Below are 19316 nucleotides of genomic sequence, written 5' to 3'. Positions count from 1 at the left end.
CAGCCATCTTACTGCCTCAGTTCCCGAGTGCTAGGATTATAAATATTAGCCACCAGCTTCAGTTTTGAAAAACATTAAGCCAAGTATTTGTGTCTGAACCTGCTGTCTTCTTATCTAAGTAGTGGACAGGGTTTTGCAGTGGTTCATTTGCAGCTAGGAAAAAGAAAAACTTTCAAGAAGGAATAGTAAGAATAGGTAGATCATAGACTGAGCCCATGCCACTGGATTGACAACATCACTATCTCCAAGGTCACAGTCCAGGTTGGCCATGTATAGTGGCCAAGAGCCTGACCCTGCCATGAACTGGAAATGGTCGCTCATAGCTTTCTGGCTGGTGAGGCTCACTTACCAGGCGGGGGCTGAACCACAGTTAGGTTGACAGTTAAGGATTTGCTGGCCTGCAGGTTCTTCAGCTCTGCCACACAGGTCAAGGTCCCATTGCCCAGCGGTGTGAGAGCCAGGACACTCAAGGTCCTTGTAAAGTCACCCGGTTCCAGAACGGAATAGTAGCTGGACTGGCTTACTGGGACCTCAAGCTCCCAGGAAATATCTGGGAGTGGGGTCCAGCCCAGGGCAGAGCAAGTCACGTTACAGGGTTCACCCTCCGTGACTACAAGGCTGCTGTTGGGAATGTTCAGGGTCCCCATAACTAAAGAGAAGAAAGAAACAAGCCAAGGAATAACAGCATTCTGATTTTCCGCCATTTTAGCTGCAAATTACATATCAGGCCCCAGGAAGGCTGTGTCTGTCCCAGGAAACCACAGTTCAGGTCGTATCTACCATGTCTATATACACCTGCTGAGCTCTTACGGGAAGGTGAAGTGTCTCCTGAGAATACTGAGAAATACAAATCAAGGAGCACTGGTGTGGGGCTACAGGATTCTCTTAGGCAATCCTGGAAACAAGCAGGAAGGGGAACAATCTATATTTCTTTACCCAGAGACTCGTAAACAGCAAATCTCTTATGTTAAATCACCTTCATTTTATAATTTGGGGTCATAAACTTTTTTTGTTTTGTTTTGAGACACAGTCTCACGTAGCCCAGGCTGGCTCTCCAAACATCAATCTAAATTGGCTTTGGACTTGAGATCCTCTTGCCTCTACCTCCCAGGAGCACAGAAGACCGACAAGTGCCACCTCACTCAGCAGTAAACTTCAAAAAAGAACTGCCTGGCATATTCCTTTAAAAATAAGTTTTTAAATTATATCAAAATCAAATCTATTATAAACCGAATTAACCCAATTCAGTCTCAGAATCCTTGAACCCACTTGCCAGTGGCAGCCTTCACGCTGCCAGGAATCCAACTGAAAACAATGTTTACTTGTGCTGACATTACTGAACTAGCCTGAAGGATGGCCCCAGCAAAGACACAGCCTTAGTGACATACATATGCATTCAAATGTTCAAATCCCAATGTGCTACCAGGCACCACCCCAGCTGTTGATACAATGAAAAGAACACTGGACCAGGGATGGCAAACTCTGCTCTTATTCGAGGTTCTGCGGCACAACACGGCTCCATCACTCAGAGTCACTACTGAAATTTGGGGTCTTCCAGCCCCCCCTCTGCATTTTCTATTCCTAAAGGGGATAATTTGGCCAGAATACATGATCTTCAAACACGTTGGTTTCAGTTCCTTTTTAAAAGCCACAAGAGACTCCAAAGTTTATGGATAGTTCCTCCATAAACTATTCTAAAATATTTACTTAAAAATAACAAACGTAACTCATTACATGTTGATGTAAATGAACACATTTCTGCTAAGCTGCATTTTTAAACTAATAAAATAATTAATAAACCAAGTGGCAATGTTGGTCTACGCAAATCTCTGTGTGTTCAGCTAGGTTCCCAAGCTGGCAGCTTCATTCACAGGTTAGAAGACTGCTTTGTTGAAGAGCGCAGAAGGAAATCTGACATCCACAGATGAGCACAGTGTTGCGTAGCCTTTTTAAATAACCATGGCTATCCTTTGACATCATGCCAAAAGTCAAACAGGAGTGTCTTCTTGAAGGTGAGCTCACTATAGAACCTGAAACCACAAGGAGGGCTTTCCCTCTCTTTCCCTCTGGACCACAGCCCTATCAGGCGGTTGACTAGATTTTGCCCTTGTGTGGTTTTTATCATACTCAGTAATGTGGACGATGCTGGCCTATGGCTGAGAAGACCTTTTCAATGTGCAGCATGAAGCTCCCCTGCGCATTCGGGAGAATGGAATTGGAAGAGTCACGAGCGTGTTAGCCTTGTCTTCGGTCATGACGAGAAGTCATGCCCTGGAGTTGGAGAGGACCAGAGAAGCTCTGCCATATCTCTTTGCTCCGGGATGCTATACTTCCTGGATGCTCCCCTAGAATAAGATGTCTGTGCTAACCTTAAGCATTCCTGTAAATGAGCGAACGAGAGGCAGGTGACTTTAATATGAAGGGCTTGGGTTTTACATGGTCATTATTTTGTCAACTCCTCTGTTTTGTTTGATGGGAAGGAGATTTAAGATAGCAGATAATAAAGGCCCTCCAGACACCTCAGCAGATAGTCCCCTGCTGACAAAACTTATGGCATAAGTTTGAGCCCCAAGACTCACATGGTGGAAGGAGAGAACCAGCTCCCCCCAGCCCCTTTTTCCCCATTGGAGGAGGCTTTCACAAACATGACAAAGACATTATTCAAAAACAGTCTCAGGAATAGCCGTAGAGACGGGAGAGAACTCAAGCTGGAGTTGCGTCTGCTCTACTGAAACAAGGGATGGAAAAGGAAATGGGTCTTGGTGTTTCATGGGCGTTCCCTCTTTCTCCAAGGTTGTGTTCATGGGGAAAGCCCGTTGCTTAGTGTTCCTGTGACAACAGAGCAGCTCTGCCCCACTGCCGTGCCTGTGCAGGACCCTGGAGAAAGCTTCAGTGCCCTAGACACTTGTTCTTCTCCCCATATTAAAACCAAAAGCTTCAATAACCAATGCCTAAGGTACGTGCCAGAGGTTTTCAGGCAGATGTACAGGCTCAGCGCCTTGGGGACCACTTCAGAACTGTGTGCATTTTCTCAGAAGTACATGTCATGAGCACAGCAGTAAGGAGCCCCACTTTCCAATCTGTACTCACATGATGCATGACTACCCACTTCCTAGGTGTGGGCTGGGATCCCCACTTCTCTCAGTCCCCAGAGGACTAAGTGTAAACTGAGGTCCCCATTCCTATCAGCCCTCAGAGGACTGAGCATGGACTGGGGATCCAGTCCTACAGCCCTCATATGATCTATTTCTACTCTCTCAGAGATACTCCCACTCCAAGAAAACACTATCTGTGGGTCTTTAAAATGTCTTTGAAGGTCTTCTGTCCTGTATAATATGATATAATATAATATAATATAATATAATATAATATAATATAATATAATATAATATAATATAATATAAGTGTGTGTGTTTATGTCAGAGGCCAACATTAGGTGTCTTCCATAATCATTCTTCATCTTGTTTTTTAAGACAGAGTCTCCCTTCCCACTGAGCCTAGAGCTCACCAATTTCATTAGTCTGACTGTCCAGCAAGCCCCAAGGACCCTTCTGTCTCCACCAGTTGCAAATTACAGGCATGCACTACCACACCCAGCTTTCCCATGTGGGTTCTGAGGGAACCAAGCTCAGGCTCTCGTGTTTGCGTAGCGAGCACTTTACCAACTGAGCCTGCCCTCTAGATTAGTATTCTCTTTTCCAGGAATAAAAAAATGTTCTGTGAGTCAGACACTATGGTAAAGGCTTTCTATCGACCCACCCACCCCATGCTACAACAGCCTGATCATAAGCAACCCACAGCCAAAGTCACTGTGTGCTTTGTTAAGACCATATAGCTCTAAGCAACAAAGACAGAATGGGAACCCAGGCAGCCAGGTTCCCAAGCCTACATTTCTAACCACTAGGCCACTCTGGACACCCAGCTGGATGTACATCAAGCTACATGGGACAAAGTGATGGAGTCTCTTGTGGTTTTATCATCTGGTCCTCACAGCAGATGTGTGAGCTAAATAGAGGAGCCTCATCCCACCTTACAGAGGAAGGAAGGAGCCAGTGCAGGAGTCTCATTGGTTGACAAGTGAGGAAGGCAAAAGCAGAACCCATGTCCTGTGTTCTTTTCATTATAACCGAATTAAAATAGGAGAACCTCGGTGTGCAAACTAGACCGAGAGTTCTAGGTAACCCCGCAACAATCACTACTTAGAAAATATCACTATACCATTAATTGAACAAATTAAAGATACCCCGAAGTAAAGAATCCTGAATTTAATTAAATTTCTAAAGAAAAATTATTGTAAAATGCAAATACAAATTATATATTTTTACATGCTTTTTCACCAAATATTATCACATTTGATTTGACAACAGACAGAATCTGGGATTTCATTGGGGTGGGGGAATAAGTGGATATATATAAAAAAAAATCTCAAAGACACAGCTTGTTCTCATAAAAAATGCTTTCATAGAAATCAAAACTCTAGAAAACTGGGGACAAAGCTCAACTCAATGGGAGAGCCCTGGAGAGAGATCACAAGGACCTGAGTTTGGTCCTCAACACTGCCAAAAAATACCTGATAGAAATTTGTAATCCACTAATTACAACCTCTGTCAATAATATATAAACTTACTTTCAAAAAGTTTCAAAGGGTCTTGATTTGGGTAAAACTATCTAAAGCCCCATAAAACACATCCTTTTACCTTTATCAATTTATAGTGATCTTCAGGACACCAAATTACCTTTACATACGAAAATAAGTTATGGTAGTATAGACTAGTGTCTACCCTTTTCTCTTAAATACATGGTGTATTTGGAAAACACACACCTTTGACTTTAACATCTGTAGTCACTGGGGCAAGAAGAAAAATAGATCGGAGAAATTCAAAGTCATAAAGTAGTTAAAGCATTCTTCCACCTCGATAATGTATATAACAAAGTATATGCTGGTAGACAAAAAGCTGGAGAAGGGGCCGTGACCCCCAACTGTCCAAATCAGAGGAGCTGCAGCTACATGATGAAGAACTCCAGAAAATGGTTTCAGAAAAGCAGTTAGACACTGGAGTAGATTAGATGGGGAAGTGATAAACCCATCTCACGGCGGGAGGGGGGGCGCAGGGGGAGGAAAGGGTTAAACAAGGAAAGGGGGTCAATCAGGAAAGAGGGAGGGAGAACAGAGGAAAAGAAAGAGGCAACAAGAAAAAGGGAGGGAGGGAGGGAAGGAGAGCAGGAGGGAAGAAGAAGGAGAGGGAGGGAAAGAGAGAGACATAAGCTCAGCAAGCATTTGCTCAGATTATTCAGAACAATGAAGTCAGACTATGCATGAGAGGATGCAGGGATGGAGGGAGGTAAGGAATACACACAAGCAGTCATCAGTTCAGAATTACAGTATGCACCACCATAGCTGAGTGTGGACCCCACGCATCCCGACATCACGACTGTGAGCCTCAGAAGGCCCGCCAGCTGACTCACCTTCTACCGAGAGGAAGGCTGTTCCAACCACATCACTGTTCTGCAGGCTGCACTGCACAAGCCCCGAGTCGCTGGGCTGCACATCGTGGATGATCATCTCAGAAATGAAGCTGTCGCTCCTGTTGTAACTGGCAGAGGTGAAGCGGTCGTTGGTGATGATGGTTTCCTGGGAAGTGATACTCAGCATCACAACGTTTTTGAGAGTCCACATGATGAGCTTCCAGCCGTGGGTCACGGTGCAGTTGAAGCGTGCCTCTGAGCCCTTTAGAGCTGTTACATTCTGAGGACCTTCTATGATCTGATAACTGGATCCAGAAGCTAGAAGGAAATCAGTTTTTCAGGGCAGTAAAATGAATTATCTGACATAAGTCAACGATGTCATTTAACCTGTTTGTCCGCTGTCATTCTCTGAGTGTCCATCAGAAGGCTCAGCCTGTCTACCTTATTGACCCTGAGGCCAAGGACCAGGACTGCTGGTAGATCCATAGCCAATATGAGCCTCCAACTACACTCCCCTGGCAGCCTTGGCTTCACCACCATTCCCTAGAAGCTCTCAGTCACCAATGCCACAAAATGCAGCATTTAAGAGTTTTTGCAGATATACTTTGCCAAGGATCCTGATATGAAATCATCCTGGATGCAGGATGGACCTCAGCTTCAAGCCTAGGTTCTCTGTAAGAGAAAGGCAGAGGAGTCTGAGATACAGGAATATACAGAGAGGAACTCCATGTGAAGAGGGGAACTGACTCAAGTGATGTATTACACATGGAGCAAGGAATGCCAAGGGTTGCAATAACCAGCAAGCAGAGATGGGGAACCAGATTCTCCTCCACAGCCTCCAAAGGGGACCAGTCTTCTCCACAGGACACCCAGGACTTACAGTCACAGTAGTAGAACTGGGACTCTTCCCTGAATCCTGTCCCTCAGGAGACCACTGAAACAGCATATGCCCTGGTTTCTCTGCAGGCCAACCCATCAGTCAGGATGGGTTACCTTGGTGTTATATAATCCCTGTGGGTCGACAAGCTAGCCCTTCTCTTCATGCCTTGAAGGGCAAGGGTGAGGCAGTCCCTGAAGGAAACTAAGCAGAGCCCTGAACATCCCCGGGAATGACAGAGAGCCACACATTAGCACTTCATGATGACCCAGAATGTACCATGGGGCAGAGTTTCCTTGTTCGGGGACTCACAAATGGAGAAAAGGATTACACTCACATGAGGACCCACAGAGGGGAGGGTTCTGGGGAAGACAAGGCCAGGAGAGGCCAGCTGGCCTAGATGGGACAGAGCTAAATGAAGGTGAGAAGGCACCTGAACCAAGTCAGTGATTGAGTGCACACCACCATGCCCAGGGTATGACAGAAAGAAGAAAGAAAATGTGTTCCTAACAGACACTGCAGAGTAGATGTTCTCCGTGGCCACTGGACCCAGTCTGAGTGATCCAGTGTAGTGACATTTATCTGTATTTTAATAAATAAAGCTTGCCTGAAGATCAGAAAAGAAAAACAGCCATACTGGACAGTCTTACAGACCAGGCAGCAATGATACACACCTTCAATTCCAGTAGCCACAATGACACACACCTTTAATCCCAGTAGCCACACTAGTTTGCCATAGAAACCAGGCAGTAGTGGTACATGCCCTTAATCTTAGAACTAGAGAGGATTATAAAACAGCAGGAGACAGCTCTCAGTCTCAGTCTCATTCTGAGGTTTCCTGGAGGCAGGATCACCATTTGCAGAATGAGGTTGAGGTAGGAGCCAATAGCTGACTGTTTTGCTTTTCTGGTCTTCATGTTGAACCCCAATATATGTCTCTGAGTTTTTATTAATTGTGCTTCAATTCAGAACCATCTTGACCTTCAGCTAAAAACCAAATGAACTCAAGAAAAACAAACAAATTAGAAATGACTCTTTGCCTGCTTTCTATTGCTGGGATAAAACACTGACCAAAGGCAACTTGGAGAGGGAAGGGTTTATGTCAACTTGCATATCCTGGGTCACAGTCCATTAATGGAAGCCAAAGCAGGAATCTAGAGGCAGGAACTGCTGCAGAGGCCATGGAGAAACACTGTTCACTGACTTATACTCCACGGCTTGCTCAGCCTGCTTTCTTATACCAACAAGTACCACCTACCCAGAGGTTGCATTGTTCACCATAAAATGGGTCTTCCTACATCAATCATTAATCAAGAAAATGCCCTACAGACGTGCCTATAGGCCAATCAATGGAGGCATTTTCTCAATTGATGTTCCCTCTTTACAGACTCTGGTTAGTGCCAAGTAGACAAAAACCGACCAGAACAGACTCCAAGGAAGCTACAGACACTGAGTCAGCTCTAGCCATGAACCTGGAGTTGCACTGAAGAAAATAGACTAACTCACATGCCTTGGGAAAGAGGAAACCCCAGCCCCCATACATACACTTTCTGCCCCAATGTAAGAGGATGGGTGGAACCGCATAGAGCTTGCAAGGCCGAAAGAGAGGAGTGGGTGAGGGCCACAGAGCCTACAAAGTTGGAGGGTAGTATGAGTACACGCTACCTCATTTTGCTCCAAAAACAGTATGTAAAGGTACCACCCACTGTCTCAGGGACTGACGAACCACATGACACTCACAGACCAGCCTTCCACTGCAGCTGTACAGGTAGGAGCAAAGCCAGAGGAACCTAGGCCATGGGGAAATTCTTTTGAGTTTGAGGCTACCTGTTTTTGCTGCTTTTGCTTTGGGTTTTGGCTTTGGTTTGTTTTTGAGCTAGGATCTCAGGTCTCCCAAGCTGGCCTTAAATTTGTGAAGTAAGCAAGGACAACCTTGAACTTGTGATCCTCCTGCCTCCAGATCCTGAGTGCCAGAATTGCAAGCATGAGCCGTAATACCTGAATATATAGTACTGGGAGACAAACATGGGGCCATGTGCATGCTTGGAAGACAAACCTGGGGCCAGGTGACTGTTTGGAAGCGTCACCTCAGCTCCCTGGCACCCCCTTTATCCAAGGAGTCTGGAATGTTTGGTTGGAAGCATCACCCCAGCCCTCTGGCATATATATATATATATATGTATATATGGAGTCTGGAATGTTTGGTGAAAGTTCTAAGACCCTCTCCCCTGGGAGTTGCTGCAGTCCAGACCCCACCTCCAAGAAAGCTTGCCAAAAGGTGACCCCTCCCCAGGTATGGCCAAGACCACTCCCATAGACTATTTAAATGAACACATGGTCTCCCCGGTTCTCTGTTGTTCCCCCCACTCTGTGTTTTCCCACAGGGCATCCATTAAACCTGGGCTTCTTCTAATTTGTTTTGATTTGGTCTGATTTGAATTACTGTGATGGTGGAGAGGTTCATTGGGCCAGAAAAAACTTAACACTGACATTTAAACGAAATGGGTGACAGCAAAGCCTTAAGCACAATCCCTACAGCTGCAGCCCCCTCCGGACTCACCAGCTGCCCTCAGCTGCACCAGTAACAAAAATGTGCCGCCACAGTGCCTTGCTCCTTTCTCAGTGAATCACCTCATTGAGGCCTTGCCCCACACAAAGCAGACATGAGACCTCAGCTCTCACTTTCCCCTCCTCCACTCTCTCTCTTCCTGGAGGGCAAAGCTGGACAATGGAGCAGGAAGCTGAGAAAAGTCAGGGTCTCCCGTGCCTGAGAGCTTTCTGCAGGTATCACTCAACACACCTCGGGTGTCTGCTGTCGGCGGGAATCCATGGGGAGTTTCTTTTCCCAGAAGGTTTGTGGGATCCACACTCTTCAGTTGGCGGAGCTGGGCTTCTCTCGTGCCCTATGAGTATGTCTGGAACTGCCCTGCCACCTCTAGACTTGAGCAGGGCCCTCTTTCTTCCCACTGCCCATCCTGACATTAATACAGTTTAAATTGCTCCTGTGAGCAGGGGTTAGCTAACCCCTGCACCTCTTGCTGATTCTCCGAAACTGACTCCTGAGCCTAGGATGTGGCTCAATCAGGACACTGCATGAGGATTTGAGTTTAACACGCAGAAAAGATGGGTGTGGTGGTGTATGTTTGTACTTCCTGCATCGAGGAGGTAGAGACAGCAGGTGTCCCTGGGGCTCACTGGCCAGGCAGCCTGGCCAAAGCAGCAAGGTCCAGGTAAAAGTGAGACGCTCTGTCTCCAAAAAACAAGGTGCACAGCAACCTGAAGAACGATGCCCCAGCATGACCTCTGACCATTGCATGCATGCACCTACGCGCACACCTACACAAGTACACACGAGGGGGATGATCTTCTTGACATAAGAAACTTCACAGTCTGTCCTGACCCCATGTCCATTTTCCTAGTTCGGATCGGCTTCACACTCTACCGTCACATCATGATGCACACACACACACCCCATGCTGCCTCCTTCTTACCCGACCTTTGCAGCAAATGGGAAATCAGGCTGGCCGTGTGGCTAACAGCTGGGAAGAAGTGAGGGATGGAGGGCAGAGAGAACAACTTTGGCGATAGGCCTCAGAAGAAGAGCCAACCATGCTCTATGCTGGGCCCCACTGAGGAAGAACAGAATGGGGTCCTGCGAAGGCCCCAGGCAGGTCTAAACTGTCGACTGAGCTTCCGAGATGATTATACATATTTCTGATTATATGCCTTTCTGATCATATATATGTATATGAACATATATGATATTTATTCTGAAAAAATATGTATCAGAGAAACTAAGCCCACAGTTCATCCTATTCTTTCCAGTCTTTAAAGGACCTTTGTAACCTCAAAATGTCCCTAAAGTGTGGATTAAGGTGGTCTATTAGCCCCAGGCTCAGTCCCTAAACTGTTCCCAGACCTGGTTGTCCTCTCCACTGTACTGAAAATGTCCAGCAGGCCCCTTGCAGCCTGCTTCTCACTGTGTGCTGTTAGATGGGGGATTGTCACACCTTTGCCTCTGGACTCCTCAGCCAGCTAGCTGCTCCTAGACTTCACCTACAGAAACACTCCAAAGTGGAATTTCACAACCTGCTCGGTTTCCTACTTAGTTTCGCTCTGTTTTACTTCCTTTACCACGGCCGCGGCCAGCCTTTGAAAGCCCAGTGTCTACCCATCCAGAACGGAGCACACGAGCTTCTGAAGCACAAACAAGCACGGCTGCCCACACAGTTAGTAGAACTGGGGACATTTGGGGAGGGAAGGGGCAGCTGCTCATTGGGTGTTCTTGTCTCCAGGTTGATCACAAGGATGGCTCGGTTTGTGACACATCATCCAGGGTACCTTGGCCTACAAATGCCCCTGCATCATCTTCTTTTACATCAAGCCGTCAAGTTGCCATAATAGGAGACACAGAGAAATGAGAAGCCAGATCCCAGAGGCAGTGGACAAGGAATTAAGACCTAATCAGCCCAAAGCTGGGTACACAGACTCTAAAGGTTTTGAGACCTTCAGAGTCAGCCCAGCCCACTCTCCATGGGCCTTGGATCCAGCTGATGCCCCGAAGAACTCCGGTCAGCATGGCTGTGATCAGGGGTCAGAGAAGTGCCTGACTTATTATGAGGCTTGGGGATCCCACCCCAGATATCACAGAAGCCAAGAAGACACAGACAGGAGACACTTGAGCCAGCCTTCCCTTGAAAGCTACAAAGAGATTGAAGAATTGAGAAACAAGTGGGAAAAGTATCTCAAAAAGTGAAACAATTATGTCTAATGGGATAAGGGAAAGTCCTAATGGGGGCCAGGTGGGGTATCAGAGACACCAAGGGGATCTTCTTTGGGTAGAGTTACAATAACAGGAATGAGAGCTCCTGAGGGGCTGGCCATGAGACAGACATGCAGGGGGGGGGGTGTGTGTGCCTGAGGAGGACCACCTGGAGGGAGTGCCTGAGGAGGACCACCTGGAGGGAGTGCCTGAGGAGGACCACCTGGAGAGAGTGCCTGAGGAGGACCACCTGGAGGGAGTGCCTGAGGAGGACACCTGGGGGAAGTGCCTGAGGAGGACCACCTAAAGGGAGTGCCTGAGGAGGACCACCTAAAGGGAGTGCCTGAGGAGGACCACCTGGGGGAGTGCCTGAGGAGGACCACCTGGAGGGAGTGCCTGAGGAGGACACCTGGGGAAGTGCCTGAGGAGGACCACCTAAAGGGAGTGCCTGAGGAGGACCACCTGGGGGAGTGCCTGAGGAGGACACCTGGAGGGAGTGCCTGAGGAGGACACCTGGGGGAAGTGCCTGAGGAGGACACCTGGAGGGAGTGGCTGAGGAGGACCACCTGGAGGGAGTGGCTGAGGAGGATCACCTGGAGGGAGTGGCTGAGGAGGATCACCTGGGGGAAGTGCCTGAGGAGGACCACCTAAAGGGAGTGCCTGAGGAGGACCACCTGGGGGAGTGCCTGAGGAGGACACCTGGAGGGAGTGCCTGAGGAGGACACCTGGGGGAAGTGCCTGAGGAGGACACCTGGAGGGAGTGGCTGAGGAGGACCACCTGGAGGGAGTGGCTGAGGAGGATCACCTGGGGGGAGTGCCTGAGGAGGACACCTGGGGGAAGTGCCTGAGGAGGACCACCAGGGGGAGTGCCTGAGGAGGACACCTGGGGGAAGTGCCTGAGGAGGATCACCTGGAGGGAGTGCCTGAGGAGGACCACCTGGAGGGAGTGGCTGAGGAGGACACCTGGAGGGAGTGGCTGAGGAGGACACCTGGAGGGAGTGGCTGAGGAGGACCACCTGGAGGGAGTGCCTGAGGAGGACCACCTGGAGGGAGTGGCTGAGGAGGACCACCTAAAGGGAGTGCCTGAGGAGGACCACCTGGAGGGAGTGCCTGAGGAGGACCACCTGGGGGGAGTGCCTGAGGAGGACCACCTAAAGGGAGTGCCTGAGGAGGACCACCTGGGGGAGTGCCTGAGGAAGACCACCTGGGGGAAGTGCCTGAGGAGGACACCTGGGGGAAGTGCCTGAGGAGGACCACCTGGAGGGAGTGCCTGAGGAGGACCACCTGGGGGAAGTGCCTGAGGAGGACACCTGGGGAAGTGGCTGAGGAAGACCACCTGGAGGGAGTGGCTGAGGAGGACCACCTGGGGGAAGTGCCTGAGGAGGACCACCTGGAGGGAGTGGCTGAGGAGGACCACCTGGAGGGAGTGCCTGAGGAGGACCACCTGGGGGAGTGCCTGAGGAGGATCACCTAAAGGGAGTGCCTGAGGAAGACCACCTGGAGGGAGTGCCTGAGGAAGACCACCTGGAGGGAGTGGCTGAGGAGGATCACCTGGAGGGAGTGCCTTAGGAGGACCACCTGGGGGGAATGGCTGAGGAGGACCACCTGGAGGGAGTGCCTGAGGAGGATCACCTGGAGGGAGTGCCTGAGGAGGATCACCTGGGGGAAGTGCCTGAGGAGGATCACCTGGAGGGAGTGCCTGAGGAAGACCACCTGGGGGAGTGCCTGAGGAGGACACCTGGGGGAAGTGCCTGAGGAGGACCACCTGAGGGAAGTGCCTGAGGAAGACCACCTGGGGGAGTGCCTGAGGAGGACACCTGGGGGAAGTGCCTGAGGAGGATCACCTGGAGGGAGTGCCTGAGGAGGACCACCTGGAGGGAGTGCCTGAGGAGGACCACCTGGGGGAAGTGCCTGAGGAGGACACCTGGAGGAGTGCCTGAGGAGGACCACCTGAGGAGAATCAACTATAGCCAGTCCTACTGCATCTTCTGCTCACCCTCCCTCCCACCCTGCTTTTGAAGTAAACAGACCACCCACCCACTCCACCTACCTGTCAGCCCAGCCAGGATGACCAGCACAGCCAGGACTCCTCTCCACCTACCCTCCATCTCAGCATGATCCTTCTTCCCTGAAAAGTGAAAGGAGGAGGTGATGTTTAGAGCCCAAGGGATCTACCAACCCTTTGGATACCTCTGGGGCCTTGCCTATGAGGCAGGGCAGTATTCTCTCAGAAGACACATTTGGGGCTCACTGTGTTTACACAGACCTCCAAGAACTCTAGTGTGGCTCACCTTACAGAGTGAAGGACAAGACCTAACCTTAAGCCCATGTATAACTGATAAGACTCAGCAGGACAACCCGACTCGGAATTCCTGGCCAAAAAGTGCAATGTGGTTGGCTGCTCTTCATTTCCACCACCAAGGCAATTCCCTGTCCATCATGAGCTCAAGGGAAGACGGGACTTGGTGAACAGACAATTGTAGTGGCAATTCAAAGGCAGTGAGGCAGGGGAAGGGAAACAGAACCAGGTATTGGCGGTCACTTTAAGCAGGTGCTCATGAACAGGCTCCTGGCAGCACCACGTTCGTGCTAGCAGAGAAACAGAAGAAAGGACAGGTGCAAAGGGCCTGGGGTGGAGCCATGCTGGGCACCGTTGAGGCACTACAGAGAGGGTCCTGTGCAGAGTGAGGGGTTAGTGGGAAGAGTGAGGTCATACTCAGGAAGCCTGAGGCAGATGAAGTGAGCTCTGTGGACCCGTTTGGCAGCACCAGAGCTTCCCCTCGGGCTCACCCTCCTTCTGACGCCTGCTTCTTTGATGACCCGCCCATCCTTCAGTTTTTTTTCATTTCATTTTCCCTTCTCGCAGTATCGTGGGTCCCACTGGAGAGTCTGGCACTAACTAGCTGCACGGTAAACCATCATAAGCTGTCTGCAAAAGTATTGCTCCTGCCCTCGGGACAGGGCCTGTTTACCAAATCCCCCACACACACCCCCAGTTGCAGAGCGGAGACACAGGGAGTTTCCAGCGAGGCCTCCACGGACACCACTGCCTGCCGACACCTGGTCCCTCAAAACTGAGCAATGCTGGGTCCCCGCGGGACTCTGGGGGTGGGATTTTGTCACGTGAAAACACACCTGTTCAGTCCTCTGCTCTCTTTTCTTCTCTGCTGGGCCCTGAAGCACCACAGCCAGCGAGGTGTCCACACTGGCAGGGGAAATGACTACCACCTCTCGGGCTGTGCGTATCCCGGAAATGAGAGTGAGAGTTTCCATTCCCTGTGACTCTCCCTTTACACCTAAACTCATCCCCAGGTCTCTCCACTCAGGGAAAAGGATTAAGGTGGGGTTTTACCCCTTTGTCTCTCTGAGGCCAAACCTCAGCATGTGCACAGAATTTTAACCACCCACATTCCGACCTGAGGGCTGAAACACCTCCACTAAGGTACTGCCCCACTGTGGCCTGAAGTACTGGGCAGAACTGGAGAATATGCCTCCTCCACAGGGGTCAGCAGGCAGCCACACTGCTGCTGAAGTCACAACCTTTTGAGACTGAGCCCTGAGCCCAGAACCAGTTTTACAAAGTAGGTAATAAATCATTTGCTAATTTTCAAGCTTAGTTAATTAAAACACAAGCTCACAAAGGAATGGCTCCGTTGGTCAGCAGGAGAGGAGGGGGATTGAACTGCCCAGTTCTGAAAACTAAGCACGTTTTGTTGTTGATGTTCTGCTTGGTTGACTTGTTTTGTTTATTTTAGGATAGGGTCTTGTGTAGCCCAGGCTGGACTCAAAGATACTGTAGAGCAAAGGATGTCTCCTCAGATGACTGGTGTGTGCCACTACGCCCAGCCTGAAAGACAGCTACTGATCATTACCGAAACTGCAATAAAGGACGGGCAAAGATCATCAGGAAACGCTTCAACCACTGACAGATGAGTTATAGAATAAGGGCACAGTCGTCACAACCCAGGAAGAGCTCCCCTTGGGAGCTTCCTGCCAGCCAGTGTCACTGTGTCTGTCCCATAGACCTATCTCAGCTGCCTCATTGCTGTCCCAGGCCAGCAGCAGAATCCAGGAGTCAGCAGCGAGGCCACTGCACCAGGATGTGATGACTACAGACATAGCATTTGACAGTGTGTACAGCCGCTGACATCATCAAAAAAAAGGACATTTACAGGACACCCAAAATGACGTGTGTGACTTTAATTAAATATGGATCTAGGCCAGAAATCTTTAGCTAATACCTCTGGCAGGTGGTTGATCCAAATGTTGTGGAATATTATTTTGAGATGTGTTACATTTGTTTATGCTGTGTAATGTTTGTTTAATGATGCAAAGATGTGTTGCATTCTTTCATGTTGCATTTATTTAACTCTGTGAAGCTGTGCTACTTTGCCTGTCTAAAACACCTGATTGGTCTAACAAAGATCTGAATGCCAATACTAGGCAGGAGAGAGAGAGGCAGAGCTATCAGGCAGAGAATAAAGAGAAGAATGAGAACTGAGGAAGGAATGAGAAAAAGAGGAGAAGAGGATACCAGCCAGCTACAGAGTAGGAAGAAAAGAAAGTTATATAGAATAGAGAAATATAAAAGCCCAGAGACAAAGGAAGATGGCATAATTTAAAAAAAGCTGGCTAGAAACAAGCCATGCTAAGGCCTGGCATTTATAAGTAAGAATAAGTATCCATGTATTTATTTGGGAGCTGTGTGGTGGGCCCCCAAAGAGCAGAGAGTAAAAGAAAAAACCAATTACATCCAAACCTGAGACTCAACTTCCATTCATTTTGCTACAAAAAGCTTAGAATGACCTCCTTTTAGTTGAAAAAAAACCACACCTATCATCTTTTCAAAAACATAAGTCTTCTTAAGTTTTGTGAACATCCTACCCCTCCCTCACTGGCCTGACAAGGGAGGAAAACCACTCAGAAAACTTGACAGGTCTCCCAGCATCTTGAAAGACCATGAATCTGCTGCCTCAGAACTCTCACTCCTTGCTTCTAAACTGCTGAAAATATTTTATACTGGAAAGGGTCGAAACACGTTGTTTCAGGCTGAACAGAGGACCAAGGCTTCTCGGGGACAGCAGACTCCGTCAGAATAAAGCTGAGCAAGGGGCTCTCTCTGACTGACCTCCAGAGCAAGATCCCAGCATTTCTGCCTCACTTTGGAGCCTGGAACTGAGCTCCTGTCTTCAGAACTGCTTCCTTACTGCAGTGTCCCTCCTGATGGAGGCCTTTCACCTCCCTACGATTCTGCCTCCTTACTGACTGGGGCCTGTCTCTTCACTGGGCCCTGCCTTCCCTCCTGGAACCCCCAGTGGCAACAGCAGCGACCCACGAAGCTACTCATCAGGGAGATGGCAGTTCACAAGTTTGCCCAGGAATGAGACTGCTTTCCCTGCTTGTGAATCTGAGAGCCTCCTCTGAATTCCAACATAGCCCTAGCCTATCCCCAGAACTGATAAATCACTGGGATTTTTTTGAGCCCTAGAGCAGCCTCCCTGTTTAATTTTCAACCCCATGGAAGCTGGAAAGTAAACACTCTGGGCATTTTTGTGGGGAGCCCCAACAATGGCCTACCAGGCACCCACAGAGCCCCGAGAAGAAACGCACCGGAAAAACGCTCGTTACAGGATTGCCACACTGGCCTTCCCTGCCTTACCTCAGACAGGTAAATCTCTTGTATTCCGTTCACGCAGGGCTTCCTGGTTGTCGTCTTGCACTCCACACAAACACAGGAACACTTCTGACTGGACGCTCCTTACCCGGTAACAGGAAGTTTCTCGTGAGGTGGCCCTATCCCGTCTGTGACCCAAACTATAAACATGGAGGTGCAGAACGGTGTGGGTGCCCCTAGCTGCGGGGACATTCCCAGTTAACCATTAGCCAGTCCAAACACAGGAAGTCCAGACCCAGGCTAAGAAGCAGAGGCGGAGTCTCCACTCTTCCTCCTGGAGCCTTTTCCACTCCTTCTGGGTGAAGGCTGCCCTGTATCCTTGCTCGGTACTCCTTTGCCATGGAGTCTGACAGGCTCAGTCAGCCCCAAAGTCTGAGCCAAAACACTTTGGCCTGGCCATCCACTTGCCTTCAGCAGAGACCCAAGGTCTGGTGAAACCGGTTTCCTCCCCAAGCAAACAGGACAGCCAGAGGAGCTAAGCCTTGGAGAAAGACAAAGCCCTAGGAGTGGGTGAGCTGGGCCTGACAGCTGAAGTTCCCCGAGAACGCTGCCCCTTGAAGACTCTGCAGACTGACTGGCAGAGTAGGAATCCCTGATTGTAGGAAGTGATAATTTGGTAGATCAAAACTCAGCTTATCTTGGGGCTACCTTAATTCCCCATCTCTGTGTCTGTAGCATCCTTTCAGTTTATCAAGTAAAACCTTTGGGATTATTAACTTAGCAAACCATTGTATCCACCCAACTAAGACCTGGGAATGTGTCAGATAGGACCTGAAACCTGTAACAGAGACTTGAGTGTCTCAGGAACACACCTACCCAATGCCCCACCAATGTGTCTGACCCGTGATTGTCTTTAGTTCTGTGACGAAAAGTTCATGTAGCCAGTACGACCATAGACCTGCCATCCGAGGAAAACTGAGTCTGGTTTCCAGGGCCAGGGTCACACACTTTGGCTCAGAACAAACTATCCCTTACTCCCTTTGGAACTAGAGATGGTTTCCCTGTTTATCTTATTTTCCTGCGAAGCGTTTGTCTGAGAACCAAGTACAGATGAACACTGCCTGCAGGTTCCTCAGCAGCTCCTGGAGGAAGGAGCATGGACTGCTGCTCCAATTCCTTTCAGCCCCTAGTGGACTCAGGGCCCCCCACTCCTGCCAGCCCCCCGGAAGAATGAATGCGGACTGTGATCCCCATTCCTACAGCCCCAACATGACCTCTTTCTACCCTCTTGGAGATGCCCCCTCTTATCTTTAAACATAGGTCTCTGAAGGTCTGCTGTCCTGAGGCACTGTGTGTGTTTGGGAGATTTGCATCTTGTCTTAAGGGTGAGCCATAAGGAGAAACTTTAGTGATAATTTTAGCCCTTGCTATTTTAAATTCACAAAGTTCAAATCTGCATAACACATATTCATAAGGCAATTCAGATGGCAGGGAGCTTTGAAGGAAAATGAGGAGTAAGAGGAGGCCCTGGGAAGCCCCAGTAAACCAGGACTGGGTTCAGACAAATATGGATGTGTAGATGGTCACGGGAAGGAAGCTGGACTGAGGAGACAACCAGTCGGTCCTCATGCAGAGGGAACGATGTGATCGGACAGCAGGGACTCTGTGGACCCTGAAGAGGTTAGAAGGCCCTGGATGTGAAGAGGCAGAGTTGGAGTGGTGGTAGATGCACCCATAGAAGGTTCCAGAAGGTCTGGCCAGGCTTGGTTTCTATACTGGGCATTGTACAAAGGCACAGGGGGCAAAGTTGTGACAACCTGGGACTGAAGGATTGTAGAGGTCTGGGTTCTTAGGAAGTACTCATGACGCCTCAGCTGCGGACAGAGGCTGTATCTAGGATGGGATGAGCAAGAAGCATTCTTTGAGCTCTCTGGTGATTCTGCTCCAGCATCATGCTGGTCCCTCATTAAATGATGCATTAAATAAAATCTTCAGCACGTGTTACACTCTAGACTTTCAAGAAAACCATTTTATCTTTTTTTTTTTTTGAGAAATGCACACATATGGAGAGACTTTAGAAAACTGAAATAAGCGAATCAATATTCAACTCTATCCTATCTCTCCAGGAATATCATCTTTAATATTTTTAAATTTTATATACTTGAGTGTTTGCCTACGTGTGTGTATATGAGTGTTTGCCTACATGTATGTATATGAGTGTTTGCCAACATGCTTGCATGTGCACTGTATGCCTGCAGCACCCACAGAGGAGAGAGAAGGAGCCAGATCCTCTGCACTGGAATTATGGGTGGTTGCAGCTGCCTTGAGAATGCTGGGAACCAAATCCAGGTCCTCTACTAGAGCAGCAAGAGTTCTTAACCACGGAGTTATCTCTCCAGCACCCAGAAATAGCAATTTATATCAGATTCAACTTCACATATAGAAGTAAAAATGCATGATAATTTTACCATCCTGCATAAATATTATGAATGTTTAATGAGAAGCTTTAATCTTTTTCCTTGTTAAAGAGATGATACATATTTACTATAGAATATGAGAAAATAGCAGACAGTGGTGGTGCACACCCTTGATCCCAG

At 48.8% G+C, this 19316-nt stretch overlaps 1 protein-coding gene across 2 annotated transcripts in view; it reads right to left on the bottom strand.

The window, feature by feature from the left end:
- Igsf5 (immunoglobulin superfamily member 5) overlaps positions 1 to 16900 on the bottom strand; it is a 42012-nt gene extending 25112 nt beyond the window's left edge. The window contains exons 1-4 of one of the 2 annotated variants that reach the window (XM_075954560.1): positions 16765 to 16900; positions 13156 to 13233; positions 5467 to 5784; positions 350 to 649 (exon numbers count right to left, since the gene is read on the bottom strand). In XM_075954560.1, coding sequence (XP_075810675.1) covers positions 350 to 649; positions 5467 to 5784; positions 13156 to 13213 — 676 coding nt within the window. In that variant the 5' untranslated portion in view covers positions 13214 to 13233; positions 16765 to 16900. The remainder of the gene's footprint in view (positions 1 to 349; positions 650 to 5466; positions 5785 to 13155; positions 13234 to 16764) is intronic. The other variant, XM_075954568.1, reaches the window with a different exon arrangement.
- Between the last annotated feature and the right edge of the window lie 2416 nt (positions 16901 to 19316).

Source organism: Microtus pennsylvanicus, chromosome 1, assembly GCF_037038515.1.
Source record: "Microtus pennsylvanicus isolate mMicPen1 chromosome 1, mMicPen1.hap1, whole genome shotgun sequence".
NCBI classification, from domain to species: Eukaryota; Metazoa; Chordata; class Mammalia; order Rodentia; family Cricetidae; genus Microtus; species Microtus pennsylvanicus.
Note: the sequence above shows the minus strand (reverse complement) of the source record. Positions and strands in the feature narration are given on the sequence as shown.